The sequence below is a fragment of the Gallinula chloropus genome (assembly GCF_964237585.1).
Source record: "Gallinula chloropus genome assembly, chromosome: 8".
NCBI lineage: Eukaryota > Metazoa > Chordata > Aves > Gruiformes > Rallidae > Gallinula > Gallinula chloropus.
The window spans coordinates 18,177,198-18,195,100 of record NC_140093.1 but is presented as its reverse complement, the minus strand read 5'-3'; the positions used below and the strand labels follow the sequence as shown (position 1 = coordinate 18,195,100).

General features: G+C 49.4%; 1 protein-coding gene across 1 annotated transcript in view; it reads right to left on the bottom strand.

The window, feature by feature from the left end:
* Positions 1–218: 218 nt before the first annotated feature.
* Positions 219–17,903, bottom strand: part of PLD1 (phospholipase D1) — a 60,559-nt gene continuing 42,874 nt past the window's right edge. The window contains exons 17-26 of the mRNA XM_084267653.1: positions 17,661–17,779; positions 17,393–17,506; positions 11,173–11,283; positions 10,341–10,429; positions 7,260–7,373; positions 5,463–5,512; positions 4,318–4,452; positions 1,865–2,018; positions 1,112–1,226; positions 219–558 (exon numbers count right to left, since the gene is read on the bottom strand). Of these exons, the coding sequence (XP_084123779.1) occupies positions 334–558; positions 1,112–1,226; positions 1,865–2,018; positions 4,318–4,452; positions 5,463–5,512; positions 7,260–7,373; positions 10,341–10,429; positions 11,173–11,283; positions 17,393–17,506; positions 17,661–17,779 (1,226 nt within the window). The 3' untranslated portion in view covers positions 219–333. The remainder of the gene's footprint in view (positions 559–1,111; positions 1,227–1,864; positions 2,019–4,317; positions 4,453–5,462; positions 5,513–7,259; positions 7,374–10,340; positions 10,430–11,172; positions 11,284–17,392; positions 17,507–17,660; positions 17,780–17,903) is intronic.

The following is a 17,903-nucleotide window of genomic DNA, read 5'->3' as shown; positions in this document are numbered from 1 at the left end:
GCCAGCAGTAGTAACAACATTGACTGGGATTTGTTTCCCATCCTAGGAAGTGGCCTGCATCCTTTAGGTGCCCAGAACGTGTCTTAAGAAATAACTCCTTCAGAGGTTAAAGTTCTCATCTGCCACAATTTCCAAGTCCCTCTGCTCCTCTCCTTTGCTAGTGTCAATTTGCTTCAAGTTCCTCCACCAAAATCCTTAAGCAAGGCACGTGAGCTTGGTGGAGATCTTCTTTGCCTCCCTTAGCAGTAAGAAGCTTTCCAAAAATCCCATTTCATTCATCAACTTGTCTCCAGAGAACCAGACTTCGAAACGTAAAGCAGTCTCTGCATCTTCTTAAGTCCAAACCTCCATGGGTACCATGGACTCCTTGGTTCCGACGGAGGGAAGCAAGTACTCTTCCTCCAGAAAACGGAAGGGGAATTGTACTAAAAACCCACGAATCTTCTTTAATTCTTCTGCTGCTTTTGCTGGGTCATCGCTCGCCAGTTTGGGCTTGTTGATGAAGTCACGCAGTTGGGTCAAGTTACTCACCTGGTCACTGGGAAGGCATCGAAACACCTGATTGAACAAGAAAGAGACATGTCAGTGCAGGGAAATACTACTCAGGAACTTCTCAGAGTTCCTGAGAAAGGCCAAAACCATCTAACACAAATTCCCTGGGATGGGAGCGAGTTAATTAACAGCCTGGAGGAACAGGGAGGGAGGAGGGACGTGCCGATCTGCAATACAGCTGGAGCAGGCAGAGGGGAAGCTCCAGGCTGTGTTCTGCTCACTGCAAAAGCTCATTAGAAACCAGAAGTGAAATTTGCTTCTACTCCAGTTGTGCCATGGCTGGCTGGAAGCTGTAAGCACGCTGCGGCGATTCACTGGAGCAACAGCTGATACAACTAAAAGGAGAAATCAGCCTCACCACCTTCTTGGGCCGCTGTCCCACTGTGAAGACACACAAACTTCTTATTCACAGCTCTTGCATGCTACTCATTCCTTCAAAGCACCTCTGAAGGTCCAACCCCAGGACCTGGACCTACCACTTTCCCTCTCCCCATGCTGCTTCTCCTGTTGGCACCTGCAGCGTGGGAAGGAGGGAAAGGAAAGATCCTGCATCCCTCACCTTGTCAAAGATGGTGGCATTGCGAGCGGCTGTAGAAATCCACACCTCCTTGAAGAATTTGTCACAGACGGGATCCTGGTGTTCTGGGTTGAGATCGGAGCCACCGAGGACAACCCTTGGAAGACAAAGAGATTGATGCTCAAGGAGGCTGAAGCACCAGGCACTCCCTGTCTTGTAAAGTGCCAGGGGAGGAGAAGTTTTCTTGGGACTTGCCAAACCCCACAAGCTCCCAGTGGCCTCCTGTGCTCCCATCCCTTGGAACAGGCTGCCAGCCGTAACACTGCCCAATTTTCTCCTTCTTCACTGTGCAATAACCCTCCAGATGGGAAACAGGGTGGGGGAAAAATTAAAAAAACAAGGAGAAAGGAAAAGATCTTAATGAAAAACCGGCCGTGTTGTGGGCCAGATGGCTGCTCTGAGTGAGGAAACTTCCATTAGAAAGAGACATCACCACCCCAAAATTGAGAGTGTGAAAACAGGATCTGGAAGCAAAGTATCACTGTCTTGTTTATGAGCTCTCCTAGAAAAATCCGTGAGGAAAACAACCTGTAAGTCAAGCTGCTGAGCTGAGAACAGCACAGGGAAGGCTGATGCTAGTGACACAGCAGCAAAGCTCTGGGCTAAATTCAGGCCAGGCAATGCTAAACCTGAGTGGGTGGGAACAGCCCCACTGGTTTGGAAGGCTGTGTGTGGGTGTGAGCCTCAGCAAGCCCTGCCTGCATCCCTGCACTCGGCCAGCCCCATGCAGCCCACCTGAAGCAGCGCAGCCGGAGGGACTGGGCGAACTTCCCGGCGCTGTAGTCCTCCCCGTCCATCACAGAGGGGACGGTCTCGGTGTCCTGCACGATGATGGCCATCTCGCTGTCCCGCTTGCCCAGCATGCTGCGGTCGTTGATGTTGGCAGAGCCTGGAGAGGGGGAGAACGAAGCACCAGCAATTCATGAGATGCTCCAGTGTACTCTCCATCACCACCCACCACCTCCCCCCCTCCTTGCCTCTGTGGGGGACCAGCTGTGGCTTCACTAAGTAAAACCCCGACCCAGGGGGACCTTTGCTGAGGAAACACAGACCCTGTGAGCCAGGATTTGGGTAAGGTAAAACAACCCCACCTCATCTATTTTTTTCAGGCTTCTAAAGCTCCAAGATTGGAAGATGGTTAAACCACAGCCAAGCCCAGGTCAACTACTCTCTGTAACTTCCTGGATGCTTCGGCAGAGAGATGCCCTGGTTTTCAAAGGTCTTCACTGCATTTGGTATGGATACCAAGCTACCTGACACAGGATGGGCACCATGGGTAAACCCGCTCTTGTCTTTCATCAATAGGGGAAGTTTTCCATTTGCATTTGGAAGATAGGGGCTTTTCAAGAGGGGAATCTAGGAATGACATCATCTCCTTACTGTGGATAACCAACACCCAGCCCTGCCAGGACCACTCTTGTCTCTGCAGACACAAGAGCTCAGACATTGAACCCTGCTAATGGAGCATGGCAGCGACAGAGCCCAGGGATCTGGAGACCTTCCAATCACTTGAGATATTTCTTCTCTAGTCCTTGCCCTACTCCTGCTGCTGCAGCACTACCACACACCATGTAAAACCCACACCCCAGGAAGGAGAGGAGTGCTTTCCAGAGGGGCTCAGGGTACACACGTTCCCCAGCAGTGGGACCCATGAGTGCCCTGTTGCACAGCTCCCCACTCGTACCTGGGGAAATAACCACTTCAGGACCCCAAAAAAGCTGCTGGGAGGGCTGCAGACTTCTGCCCTGCTGCACTCCTACTACATGGCTCCATGCCTTTGAGGGAGGGGATTCCTCTCCAAAATGCACCACCCCCCAAGCAGGGCTCAACACCCGCAGCATTGCTCCAGACCAGCTCAGACTTTAACCCCCCAGAGAGGTTCCTCTGTCCCAGCCAGCCATCTGTGGGCGAGGGACGAGGGACACCATAGCACTTCCGGGCTCCAAGGGAGCAGCAAGATGCAGCCAGTGACAGGATCAGGTCGTTAACCCAGAGACATGACCAAACAACAAAAAAATGTCTCCAAGCACAGCTCCCAGCTTGTAAGAGATCCCAGTCGCTAGTTAACCATTCAGCTTCCCCAATGACTGAGTTAACTCAAGGGGGGCTAACACCTCCAGAGGAAAGCCCCATCCTCCCCCCCCATCTCCAGCACGGTGGCCCCATCAGCATTTTATTTCCAGGCTCCACCTCTTTCTCAGGCAGAACAGGGATGGCACTGGCTCCCCATCACCTCACCAGCTGGCACAGATGCACATGCTGTATAAAAATCAGTCCGCAGGCTTCTAGGCATGGAAAACAAAAATGCCCCCACAACGTCCCAGATGCAACAACACTGCTCCTGCTGTAATAATAAACCCACCTCTGGCCTGCTCTGTGTACCGGAGACAGGATCTGATCCCCACGGGGGTAACAGAGTAACTAACCTAACCTCATTTCATCTGAGACTAAGGCTGATCTGCTGCTTTGGAGGAGGGAGTGTTTTGTTCTGCAAAATCTGATATTAAATTATTCTCTGGCAGTTTTTGTGGCTGCTGTACCAGATGGAAAAGGGTTTCTCTACAGAAACAGGGTATGATGCTGCTTTGCTGCTGCAACGTGTAACTCTGAGCCTGATGGCTCTGCTTTGTGGTCTCATAATAAATATGGTAGAAGAAAGGGGTGAAATGATATCTATCACTTGTTATAATACTTCCCCATTCTTCGGAAACAGAGCTGATAAATGACACATGTTGTCCAAACCTTCCAAATTTTACGGCACATTCTGTTCTTTAAGGAACAGATGACAAGTCTCACAAGTCTTCCTGCTGGAGCAGAGTTTGATACAAGACAGATGGACAATATTCCCTGCACTGGGATTCTCTTGACTGTTGCAGAGATTTTAAACCATTTTAAAAAAACCCAAAAAACAAAACAACCCACAAATTAAATGACAGTGCTCCAAATCCTTTCCCCCCTCCTACCTACCCCTCCTGAGGAATCGATGAGCTTGGGATTTTGGTGTTTTATTGTGTTTTGGGTTTGTTTTTTTTTTTAAACAGCAAAATATTTCACAAGGAAGAAGTCACAACATAGAAAAGCTCCCAGCACCACAGCCTGCTCCAAGAACAAGGCAGAGAAGTGAAGTGACTCAGACAGATATAACTGAGCGGCCCCAAACCCTCCCCTGCGAGCTCCCCGCTGCTCACCGATTATGACCGTGTTGTCGTCAGCAATAAGTAGTTTGCTGTGAACATAGATGAGCTCTGTGACCAGTTTTCCTTCCAACTCTGCATATGTTCGAAGTCCACAGAAGGAGATGTAGTTTATCCACTTATCTCCAACTGAAAAGTAAACGAAAACCGATGGGATGAGGGAGGTGGAAGAGAGGAAGGACCCTCTTTATATAAAGACGTGTAAATATGTATGTAACAATTCACTTCTTCCATTAAAAAAAAAAACAAACCCCAACCAAACAGATAATAGACATAAGTTTCCTTTAAAACAGATTTTAAAGCTGCTTATGGGCCCTCTGTGCTGCTCAGATACTTCCACTCCGGGGAGGAACGGCCCCTGTCTCCCTTGTGCAGCTTCCCAAGCGCTCACAACCAACATGAACATCTTAAAATAACTGGACCATGTGATTGGCTTTCTGCAGATCCTGCAGAGAAGGAGGCTGGAAACAGGTGTTTTGTCCTTGCACAGTACAAAAAAAATACACCCTAACGTACTCATCTGCAGCTCAGGTTTACAGAAAGACCCAGAACAAATGAGGCATTATGTGCGCCCCTAGCATTTGTGATACAGGGGTTTGTGTGGTCCTCCGACTCCCAGCGGAGTGAATTCCAGTGGGTACCCTCACGGTGAGGAGGTAGCTCAGAAACATGTCCTGCTCAAGCAGGTTTTTTTTCCTCCACGTTTGACAACTGCCAGAACCCAGCACAGGGTGGGATTCACAGGGAAGGCTGAGGGCTCGCTGCTCCCCGATGCGTGACCCTGCTCAGGATGGTTTCCAAATAACACAACCCCGAGCAGCTGCAGCCCTGCTGTGACCTCCCAGGGGGTCCTCTCCTCCCCTGGATCAGGGCTGCATCCAAGAGTGAAGTCTGACAGCCGGCCACTGCTCGCGTGAACCAGCACACCTCACCATGGGATGACAGCAGAGGAGGCTGCTCACCAGCCCCATGAGCCTGGAGGACATGTTGTTGTGAGATGTCCATGCCTGAACCCCTCAGCCACAGCTAGACCACGTTAATAAGAAGCAGGAGAACCTGGTTTACATGTTACAGATGGACCCATTGAACACCAGCATCCCAATAATCAGCAGTGCAGAGGAGAGGAATAAAGCTCTTACCCTCTGCCTTCAGCTGGCCCAGGATTGAGTTTTCTCCTCGGCACATGGTCCTGGAAAGAAGGTAGGCAGCTGTCAGCACCGCTGCGATGCAAGGCAATGGCATATGCTTAAGCAGAACCAGGCAAGGTAAATCACAAACACAGATGCCTCTTAAATACCCCGTGTGAGCAGAAGAAACACGGTGCTTCCAGAGCACAGGCTTTTCCCACATGGCTGCTGATACAGCCAGGACTGCTGGTTTCCTAAAGGGCCCCGCACCGACTGTGAGGGAGCTGGGGAGCGTTTTCGCCTTCTAGTGCACACTGTGGTGATGACAAGCATGTCACAAACAGGGCTGCTACTGTCTGTGCTACAGCTCTGAACGTAAAGTGACATCAGGAACATCAGTCAACACGTGCAGAATACCAGGTCAGGGGGGCAGCATGATTGCGGCGGGGCTGGAAAAGCCACTGCTGGCACCTCATCCAAAAAACCCAGCCTATGGGTGATTCTAAAGACCTGTGGTTGCCCTTGCATGAGAAAGCTCAGGCAGAAGGGCCAGGTTAGGGAGACATGCTGCTTTCCTTCTGCTTGTGTCTCCTGCCCCAGTCATCCTTACAGAGGTGCAGCAGGACCCCAGCACACAAGGAGATTTCACTCCAGAGGCAGCAGTCGTCTCCACAGACCCAAACACAGTACCAAAACATGGCAGTTTTCCACTATAACCACCTTGTCTCAGGCCATTTTGCCTTCCCCTATGCACCACTCCCAGTGCAGGTCTGCCTGGCACTGCCCATGTCAGTCCTTCCCACAAGACCAGCTGCATCGCAGACTGAGATGGGATCTGATCCATGTTTATAAGTATCTGAAGTGTGGGACACAGGGGCAAATGGCCAGCCTCTTCTCAGTGTCTGTGGGGACAGGACAAGGGGCGATGGCCTCAAGTTGGAGCACAGGAAGTTCTGCACCAATATGTGGAAGAACTTCATGGTGAAGGTGACAGAGCCCTGGGACAGGCTGCCCAGGGGGGGTGTGGAGTCTCCATCTCTGGAGATACTCAAGACCCGTCTGGATGCAGGTGACCTGTCCTAGGGAGCCTGCTTTGGCAGGGGGGTTGGACTCAATGATCTCTGGACGATCCCTTCCAACCACTACGATTCTGTAAATCTGTGATCACGAGTGCCTCTGAGAACATCCATCCTGGAGCAGAGAAACAGCAGCACGGAAGATGCTGTTTCTTTTGTGAGGCTAAGAGGCAGCTTTAAAGACAAAACCCAGCTCTTCCACCTGACAGGTCCCTTGAGTTCAGCAGCTTGCAGGAACACACACTCCTCCAGCTGCAGTGGAGATGGGGATGCTGCCAGAAGGAACCATATTAAAAGCCAAGGCAAATGCCTGAAGGAGAGCATGACTGCTGAGCAGGAGGCTACAGACCTCAGGAATGAATAAATCCTGATCTGATGAGCTAAAAGGAAAGCAGCTGAGAGTCAGGAATTGGCAGGAGGTGTGTGTGTAAGGGATTGGAGACCTGTTGTGCCAATGGTGGAGGCAGGGATTTCCCTGCAGAGAGCACCATGCTTCACCCACCGTGCTTCCTTGCTCAGCTAGCATTGCCTCTCCTCCTAACGCAAATGAGCTAAAGCACTAAGTGACAACTACACAAACTACACTTTTCTTCTCCTTTTCCAAGCACCTGGTGCTCATGTGGACAACACCTAAACGCTGATGGCAACTGGAGCCTCGGGCAGCCCCGCAGCACGTGGAGGTGGATGGGGAGGGGTCCGACAGCCCTGCCTGCAGTGGGGCTGCCTGCTGTACCTGTAGTTGAAGTGCATTATGGCCTGCAGAGCATTCCCTCCACCAGTCGAAATGTCTCCTTCAAACCCAGGCAGCAGCGGGATCACCACGTAGACTCGGAAACGCTTGTTTTCCCTGAAACAACAGTTTGGGGGAGTATTATCCTGCAAATGTTACAGTTTGGAAGGAGGTGAGTCCCACTTGCCCTGTGCTGATGGAGCTGGTTTCCATCCAAGGCTACCACACAAACTTTAAGGGACAAAGCATGAAGTACATCCCAACCTGCAAAGCTTCACTTCCCCCAGCCATCCAGAAACCCAACCCTACCCTGAGCATGACCTCACCCAGGGTTATCAAAGTAGCAGAACAGGGGGATTTTCTTTACACCCCCTGTGGTTTTCTTTGCTGAGAAATTCCAGGCATGACCACCCTGCTTTCCAGTGCTTTCCAGGCACCCTGGGTGTTGGCAGTCCCTGGCCTGCACCCCAGAGGAGGATGAGGATGTTCCATTGAAGGGTGCTGCCACTAGATGGCAAACACACTTTAATCAGGACAAAACCATCTCAGGAGCAGGCTGAAGATGAGCCAGCCAGCAGTTCTTGTTGAAAGTATTCCTTCCTCGAATGAGTCGTGCCTCTGGAGTTGAGGGCACAGGAACCGTGAAGAACTGGGGTCTTGCCTGGGCTGGGAAGGAGACACTGAGGACCTGTGTTTCTTTAACTTCAACCAATGCTTCCTTATAACTGTGCCCTACGCTGTAAACTAGCATTAGTCTGACAGCAAGCCTCAGAAACAGCTAATGAGCTCCTACCCTACACAACAAGAGGCTTTGAAACGAAACCTGTTTGTATCATGAAAAAGATCTACCAACAAAAGCATTCCAGAAAAGCAGCTTGTTTATCTGTCTGAGCCCAGTGCTTTAATAAACTAGTTAAAAAGCCACCCATGAAAAAAAGAGGAAACCAAGAAAACAATGCCATTAATTACATCAGGGGAAAATATTTAGTCTATGAGAGAAGTGTACAGGCTTAACTGAAGAACTTAATTCACAACTAATCATTGGCATGTCTCCTCTGCTGCTTTCCCAGGGCAGCTGGGAACATAAGATCTTGAGACAGACCCTTTAGGTTTGAATTTGCTTCAATCTTAGGCAATGCCAAGCACTCCAGAGCATGCTGAGTTTAGGTCTTATATCCAGTTAGGAATCACTGACATTAAGCTGGCACAATGTCAGCATAAAGCTGGACTCATATATATGCAAATCAAGCATCACATCTGAAAATAGGCCACTGAAGAATCTGTGCAGCTCCTTTTGATGTCAGGACAGAAGGACACCATCTACACACACTTTATGGGATAGGGAAAATGTAACAGATGACCTGGAGAAGGTGCTGCTTGCTCAGGAGCATTGCTACAAGCTGGCAATGCAAAGCGTCCATAGCAATCAGGTCCCAAAGGCATGAAAGGCAATGCAGAGCAGCTTTGCAGGAGAACACCATGCAGAGATGCTGCATTTTGGGGCATAGGATGTTCCGCACCAACATGCGGAAGAACTTTTTCACAGTGAGGGTGACAGAGCCTAGGAATAGGCTGCCCAGGGAGGTGGTGGAGGCTCCTAGGGAGCCTGCTTTGGCAGGGGGGTTGGACCCGATGATCTCTTGACGTCCCTTCCAACCCCTACAATTCTATGATTCTATGATCTGGAATAGGCTGCCCAGGAAGGTGGTGGACTCTCCACCTCTGGAGATGCTCAAGACCTATCTGGACGCCTATCTGTGCAATATGAGCTGGGGAGCTGCTTTGGCAGGGGGGTTGGACCCGATGATCTCTCGAGGTCCCTTCCAATCCCTATGATTCTGTGATTCTACCATCTGGCTCACCATGAGCATCAAGGTTGCAATGCAAACATCAGCGATGCCATTTCCAGCGGTGCTGGCACTGCTCCTCATTTACCCTGGGTCAGAAAATCCACCCCATCTCTTCATCTCAAGCTGATTTCAATTATTTGGGCTATGCAGTTTACAGATTACAAGCAGCTCCACCTTGTTGCTCTGCCCTGTTAATGGCATAGCAGATAACACCCATGCTCCCCGGATTTGAATAGTGCTCTGCTTCCCACAGTTGCTCCGAACAAAGCCAGTCTCACCGCAGCTCCCGTGGCTCACAGATACTACCCACACCTCAGTGCCTGCAATGCAGGAGCTGAGTGAGGAATTTCCAAGCTCAGGCGCTAAAGAGAGAGAAATTTCTGCAGCTCCAGAGAGGGGACCTCCAGGAAAGCATCCCCTGCATGGCTCTGGACAACTACAGCACGGGGAAAAAATAATCCCTGCCAGAAACTTCTTGACACATGGTGAAACAACACATGGGATAAAAGGAAGGAGTTTGGAAAGTTTTCTGTGTATCATCCCAGCAAGACCAGGATACAGTTTGAAGCTATGACATATATAGCTTAGAGAAAGACTCCAGGAGAGCAACCTTAAGCAAGGCTGTCCAGGATCAAAGCAAAGACAGGCAAGGACCTGTGGTATTAATGTTAACACAGGGTTAGGCACGCTCAGGTGAAAGGAGAGTCTAAGAGACGGTTGGATTTGATCCATCCAGGAACAGGCGATGGTCCCCCTTGTAGTGGCTGGAGGTTGTAAATACCCTCCAGCACTTACCAGAAGAGTGCTGCTCAAACAATAGCCGAACCCAGCAGTTGAAATGTGTTTGCTTCCCCTGTTTGAAGCCAATCCTCTCCATAGATAATTTAAATAAGCCACAAATCCCAGTTCGACCTTTCTGCCCATTAACTTGCCTTACCACACTGGTTGGCTATGGGGGATCAAAGGTGTCACTGAAGCAGAGGATAAAGGTCTTGCTTTTAAACAAGTTCCGTTGTTAAAAATATATTTGCATCAGGGCAAGTCCTGAAAATCACTTTCCTGCTGCAAAGAAACCACTAATGAGCCTGGCTGCTGGAAACGAAGCAGATATTTGACCACATCGGTTCTGTGTTGGGAAAGGCATTGTACAGCTGTGCCCATTAAGATAATATTTTGCACCACCCCATATAAATGCCCCTGGAAAACTTTCATTGCCTCGTTAAGAACAGGTTACCTGTGAGCTTTAAGAATCCTCTGAGCAATTGCATCTCCGATCTTGTTCCAGACAACTTTGTCATCGGCACAGCTAATAAAGAACTGGTTCTGCAGGAAAAGCAAGCAAAGCTACTGTCAGACACAAGCAACAAAATATTTGCATGTTTTAGTTCAGTCTGGGGAGTAACTGAAGATAGCTGGGCTTCCTGTGCCATTTCAGGGGTTGTACATTTATTTTTTAATTATTTGTTGTTCTTTTTTAACATATGTGCTCATTTTGGGAATGAATTAACCCCGCTCCTTAGAAAACTCATGTACAGAATACCTCAACAAGAGGTTAAAAAACCCCACAAAACCAAAAAAACCAGAGGAAAATAAGTGTTTCAAATCAGCCAGTGCTGCGAGCCACACCAACACAGGATACCAGTTCAGAGACTGACATATATATGACATAAATATGACAGCTCAAGGCTGTATGGATGAGAGACCAGCCCTGTGTGCAGGAGGTTGGGCATGCATAGGGGACACTGCAAAGCCATGGAAGGGACTGGAAGATGATTATGCAGGCCCTGGAAGTTGCTGGCAGTTTTGCAAAGATGCTCAGGAAGGAGAGGTCTACCTTTTCCCACCGCATGATCAGAAAGTGGTCAGGCTACATACCCATTAGCTTGGCCCAAAGACCACTGAAGCCAATAGGAACAGCCCCAAAAATTCAGAGCAGATGCTGCATGGATAAATTTACCAAAAAAACCCAAGAAGACCAAACCTCAAGAAGTAGAATTAGCCTCCTGATGGCTGCGAGCCCAGCCCAGAGCATCATGACCCTACTGCTTTCCCTCATTGCCACTCACTTCTATATATATGTAGTGCTTGCTGTTGCTTATCACTTGGACATAGGCGCTGTGGATGGACTCCTCGTGGTATTTAATGCCGGCCGACCAGTCAGCAGCAGAACGGATCACCTGGAAAACAAGGGATTAACACCTTCAGGTCACTCCCATCCAGGACACCACAGAACTGAAGCTGAATTCAAGAGGCATCACTCTTCCCTGCATCGTTTGCTGTCAGGATTTCACAACATAAGGTAACACACACGCACCATTTACCATTTATACTGCTTTTGCAATAAGGAGAAAGTACCCTCAAGAATAGTACTAATGCTTAATAATGTTTTGATTAAAAACATAAGTGCCCTGCCCCTTTGCTGCACCCCTGCCCTCTCCCTCCCTGAGCAGCTCTAGGTGTAACAGAAGCAGCATAGAAGTCTCATTCTTGCTTATGGTTTCATGATAAGCTGCTTTTAAACCAACCTGAATTTCCAGGTTTTAGGTCACTTCCAACCAGCTCTCTCCTCTCCAGCCCTTTTTAAAGCTGGCCTCCAGTTGAGGCAACATGTTCTTCCCACCAACAGACTGTACGTAACTACCAGTCTGATAACTCTGTCCTGAGCATTCAAGGTCATTTATTACTTCAGCCAAATTCTTGCACAAGCCATCCCATCGATGATACGACTTCTAAAAGTCATTGCAGCACAACTACGCACACTTATTTATTACCTTTTACCGGAAATCCACTTTTAAAGTAGATAGCACAAGCTCCCCAGGGCACGTTCTCCCCCTGCCTCCTGCAGCTCTTGTGCAAGAGAGCAATATGAGAAGCAACCTTTGTTCGTGCTCTCAGCTGCACTGAGCAACCCCGTCCCTGACAGCCAGAGATGTCCAGCTCCCAAGCTTTGAGTCAAGAAGCGACGGCACTATGCCCTGCGTGACGTTCTCCTAGATGGAAATGCAGTTTTTAATTAACTGTTGGCAGACTACATGCTCAGGGGAAATCAGCGTCTGTGATTAGCCTCTGTCTTTAAACATTGTCAAGACAAAAAGCATTGAAACAATAGCCTTAAAAATACCACAATATGGCCATTCTACCAGCACTCAGGGCCAGGCACACATGGGACAAGATCCAAATGCTGTGGATCTGTGAAACGTGGGCATTAGAACATGCAAAATACTGATCTCTTCTAGGGCTCCACCTCCTTTTCCCCTGGAAATCCCTCCAATGCATTTCTTTTCACTCTCCACGTCCAGCTTCTGCTTTGCTCCCTGTTACTCCCCTTGTCCCCCCAACACCTCTGACCCTGAGCTCTGCTGTCACACTGCCATCACTGATCAGCACCAAAGCAGGCTGCTGGCTATGGCACAGCCAAGGATTTCTGAGGGCTAATTAATTACCAGTGGTACACCAGTAGATAAGGATTTGGCCTGTTGGTCCAGGTGCTGCATGCTGTAACCTAACCAACCCTATGGTCCCCGGAGCATCTCTGGAGGTGGCACTTAGGGACATAGAGCCCATGGCTCCTGAGCTATTTCCTTCACCTGGACAGGAGAAGTCCTTTCCAACAGGTCGCCAAAAAACAAGACCTCTCCAGTTGGCTGCTCACTTGGACACTTTTCTGGGAGCACTCTGCAGCCTCCCAAACCCAACATCAGGGTCACAGATGCTTAAGTGAGGGACCTGGCCTGTATGCAAGGACCGCCACTGTCCCTACTGGTCCTAAACAGCAGCCCTTTGCTCACATAACCCTCTGCGAGGCCACGCTGCTCATGTCCATTGACTTCCAATCACCTGTTTGGTTTACACACCCAGTGCTGTGTGTTCCCACATACCCCAGGCTGGGCACTGCTGAAACCCCACCACAGACAGAAGAAAACCCCACCATTTCCATTAGTAAGGACAGAAAAAACAGCTTTTCTGGGTAGAAAGTGAGCTAATTCTTCCATACACACAGAGGAGGCTGCAGCCTAGATGGGAGCTCAGAGCCTTTCCACCATCACTGGCACAGCTGGTGCTGAGCAGCCACCCCTTCCCTGCCTTTCTTCCTGCTGTGGTGAAGGTCTGGGGACCTCCTGGAAGCCCAGTTGGGCACTGCCCTCCAGAAAGCTGCAGACTGCAGCTTCCCAGCCTGCAAAGTGCTGTCATTTAATCCTTTTTTTTTTTTTTTGCTAGTTAACTTTGTCCAAGCTTCAAAGAGCCGCTTCTCTTTTCAAGATAAGCTGCAGAGCCCTGCACCGACCAAAGTAACTTTCACACCCTCAATTACAGCAGCAATAGGTGTCCTGCTGGGGACAAGGAACAAACATCCTTGTCTCAATCAGGAGCTCGATAGCACCAAAGGCCCTCACTTTGAAAGACAACGTTACTGCCAAGAGACAAGCGTATCCCAAACCAGGGATTCCACCTCTACATGACAGAGTCATCACTCAGCACTATCCCTTTCTAGCACCATGGCTCCCCAGCACATCATCCACCCACCCTGTCCTGCCTTCCTCTTCACCCCTGTGCACCCCAGTTCCCACCATTACAAGGTGATCATCCCTCTGCCCTCAACCTCTGAATGACATGTCATGATTCATCCTGAAAGGCTGTGTCAGCATCATCCAAAGAGTTTACACCAGGTACAACCTCAAAGCCATGTGCAGAGGGAAGGAGAGGTGTCAGAAGGTGCTGGCTGGGCAGCAGGTGAGGTGTAAGGTGTTCCAGTTTAGACCTCCTCACAATAGTTATTTTTAACTTGGATTGCTTTGGCAGCCAGCACTGATCATGGCACAGTTCCACAGGGACAAGGCCCACAAGCAAAACAAGGCCACTGGCACTGGTGGCTCCTTGGCCACCCACCACAGCATCGCATGGCTGCGACACACCCCCTGAGGAAACAAAGCTGTGACACACAGAGACCAATACCCACCTCAATGTTTCCTACACAAGCCTTCCCTTACCACTTGTGTTTTCCAGACACCTTGCCTTTCCTGCCAAGGTACTTAGAGTGAGCTGGTTTCAGCCAAGCCTATTTTCCTAGGGAGACAAGGCCACATGCTACCCAGCACAGCCCCTACCAACCCAAGGCGGTGTTGTCATTGCTGTCATCATCATCCTCTCCTCTCTCTCAAGCCTCTCAATAGCAGCACTGAGTGCTGTGCTGGGCTTCTCATCCCTTTAACTTCTTTAAGCGATACAGTGGTAATAACTTTGATGTTTGCTGCGGGCTAGTGCATAACTGTTGAACAACACAAGCTGTCACACAGACTTCAAAGAGGTAAGGCCATCAGCCATTACCAGAGCATTAAATTTTCATTGCATATACATCAGTCACTGGGTATTGCCTCACCACATCACATCTTTTGCTTTGGCTGATAACTGCAAACTCGGGAATGGAAAGAGAGAGATGGAATAACCCAGCGCTGCCTTTGGCCATGGCTATTGGACTCACAAAGGAACATTCAAACGCATCTCTATTGTGAGCAAAGCCCAGAAGTTCAAATGAAAGAGGATGAGAGACCACATCTGAGTAACCCATGGGGCTGAGGGGCTCCCCTCCTCCTCCCCAGCCTGTACCTCCACATTGATTCCCACGCGCGCTGCATTCATCCTCCCTGCCCAGGGGAAAGCCCCTGTCAGAGCTGCTCCTGCTGTCCCCACCCTCCCAAAAATGCTTTCCTGCTCCTCTCCTCTGACAAAGGAGAGCAAAACCAGATGGTACAATGGTCGAAAACTGTTGCTGACAGGTCAGTGGCTTGGGCTTGCAGCAATGCTGCAATCCCCACAGATCCTTTGTGTTTTCTCTCCCTCTGATCTGCCCACAATTGAAGACAGATTTGCAAACAAGTTCAGGAACAAGAAAACCAGCAGACAGACTTTCTTCAATCACCCCACAGCCAAGGACAGTCATTGGATGCTGGGTTTTACCTCGGGGCAGTGACTTCTGCCTATGAAGTCAGTGTGCAGCACCAAAATGGGCATAATGTTGGCTGGTGGGCAACTGAAGGATTCAATACCTAGAACAACAGTATCACGCTTGTTTTTCTGGACAGAAAATGTTGCTGAAATATTTTAGGGTACCTGCTGAAAGGAGACATGAGCACTCATAGCCCTCTGCTCTGAAACTAATGCAGTGGACACGCAAAAGGTTGATATTCCTGTGGCTGCAGGAAAGCAAGAACCATGCAGGGACACCATGATACACACTCTGAGAGCCCCAGAAACAGGTAATCAGGAGGAAAAGTGGGTCAGATCCAAGATTCAGGTCTCAACCCCTCTTCTCACATTGTGTAGCAACCAAACTTGAAACCTTCATCAAGAGGAGAGGCTGAGCTGTTCACTGACCCACAGCAGGGACTTCAGGGATGGTCAGGGTGCTTGTGTCACCCAGAGATGGAAGGAAACAAGGCCAGTCTGAGACTATGGAGGAGACAGCCAAAACCACAGCGTGTGCATGCAAAACCAGGCCTCAGAGCTCAAGGAGATCATCCACAGATCATTACCCAGCTGCAAGTAGGGGCCAAGGGACCTACATGCACCAAGCTGGGCCATCCTCATTGCTTCCACCATGATTGATGCTGCAGATGCAGCACCCACAGCTTTCCTTCCTACCAGGAAGGCTGATAAATCATGAGGCAACGTGTTTTCAGCCTAGTATCATATATCCTTATTTATCTGTCTACACGCAGGGCTGGGCTACCCTGACAGGTCTCTAAAAGCTGCAATTTGACATAAATTAGAAATGAGCAATGTATTTGCAAATTAATAATTCATAAGAGAAACCTGCTCTCTTCACTGCTCACAGCATCACTGACAGCAGCCCCTCTCTTCCTGGAATGCATCAGTTATTTGCATGACCCAACCATGTCCTGACAAGGCTTGTTTTCAAGCAGCTCACCCATCACTCAGCACTGGTGTATGTGGCATTTAGCAGTCACCGTCTGAGCTTCATCCTCCACTCCCACAGGCCAATGCCCTGGAGCCACCAGCCCCACAGTACAGACAGCAGGAAAGCTTGAGCACAGCCTAGGTCCATTTAGTTCCTCCTTTGGGAGCTGCTTCCAGTTCTGGAGTCAGCAGAGCTACAGCAAACCCCATGGATTTAGAAGTTGAGGTTTATCTTGTGGTCAGAGACCACTCAGGGGACGCAAGTCCCTACTTCCATGAGAATGTTTCCCAACAAGCTGGTGTCACAGGCACAGCTGGGGAGGCATTTACAGCCACAGGGAAGCAGGACAATGCCTGAAGTGAGACTATTTCTCAAGAAGCTGCGAGCATTGTTCTGGAGGCTGATTTAACACCCGAGATCCACGACACAAGATCCCTGAGCTGGCCACGCCTCACACCACGTGGGGAGGAGCAGACAATGCCCTGGCAGCCTACAAACCCAGAAAAATGCTTCTTGTTACACTAAGCTTCCCAAAGCATCGTGTCATCTGGGCGGACCGCTCCTTACGAAGGGCAAAGGCATGTATTTTTCCTGGCTTCGGTCTAATTGCTCTTATTTCATACTTCTTTCATCCCCTGAGACACACGATTGTTTTGCTGCTTCAGCATAACTGCTTTGGACTTTGTGTCCTTCAACAAGCCTGTGTTCCTGCTGGGTAACAGTGGTATTCCAGATACACACTCAATATAGCTAACAGGCTTTTAAATATAGGTAGATCTTGGCAATTATGACTGTGAGGACGATTGTCACAAACGAGACTATGTGCTGATGGTGCAGAACTACAGAGGAACCATAGGGCTGAGTGGCTGTGTAATAAACCACAGCAGAAATTCAACACAGAAAGCAACAGCCCAAAGACTCCACTTAATGCTGGGCTCTTAACTGACTGTGACGTGTCTGAGAGAGGCATCAGGGGTCTGGTAGGCTGCTCCAAGATCTAGGATACATATTTATTGGGCAACCTCAACCCATCAAGCCTTCCCAAAACATGAAAACCATGTGTTAGGTGTTTGAAGAGCAGCAGAAAACAAAAGAGAAGGTTATGCAGCTACACGAAGTCATGGTGCTGCATACAGGTTTGGTTCTCTTGCCTAGAGGTGGAGGTATATATGAATGCATCTCTACTGAAAGAACTGCATTATTTTATCATAATTGAGGATCTGACCACCTATTCTGTGAGTTAAATTAGAGTTCTTCTGTTTATACCTTCAAATTCTGCAGAGGGTCTTTTGGGTATTGACATTTCCTGCTGGAAAGATGCAAAACAAGCTCTCTTAGGAATATGTGAGCAGGAGACCATCACCACCCACCTGGACCGTGGCAGGAACAGCCTCAGGCACCTGATACTTCAACTCATTAGCAGTCTGCTGAGATTTTGGCAACAGGAATGGGTAGGACAGGGATCGGTATTTGGGCTTCATAATCTGCCCAGGGGAAAAAAAGAACAAAAATAATCCTTTAAGGGATTGAAACACAGCAGAATAATGTTAAACACATGCCTGGGGTGGTGGGGGGCATGTGGATAAGGCAGGGGCTGTATTGATTTCCGTACCCCCAGCAGCAATGCCCACACCCCACCTTGGTGAAGTTCCAGCGCTGGATGAAGTGTCGGGCGACATCACGCGCAGCTTTGCCGTGCACCACGGAGGAGATGTCGTGCCAGGGCATCCTCGGGGTGGTGTACCTGTCGATGAAGTCTATGGGACAGGAGAGCACGTTTGCACCTCAGACAAAGGAAACAGATGTGGAAAAGCACAGCATCCTCCTGTGCAGATGAATTTAGACTTATGGTGCAGTCGCTGGCAGTCCAAGCCCATGGCC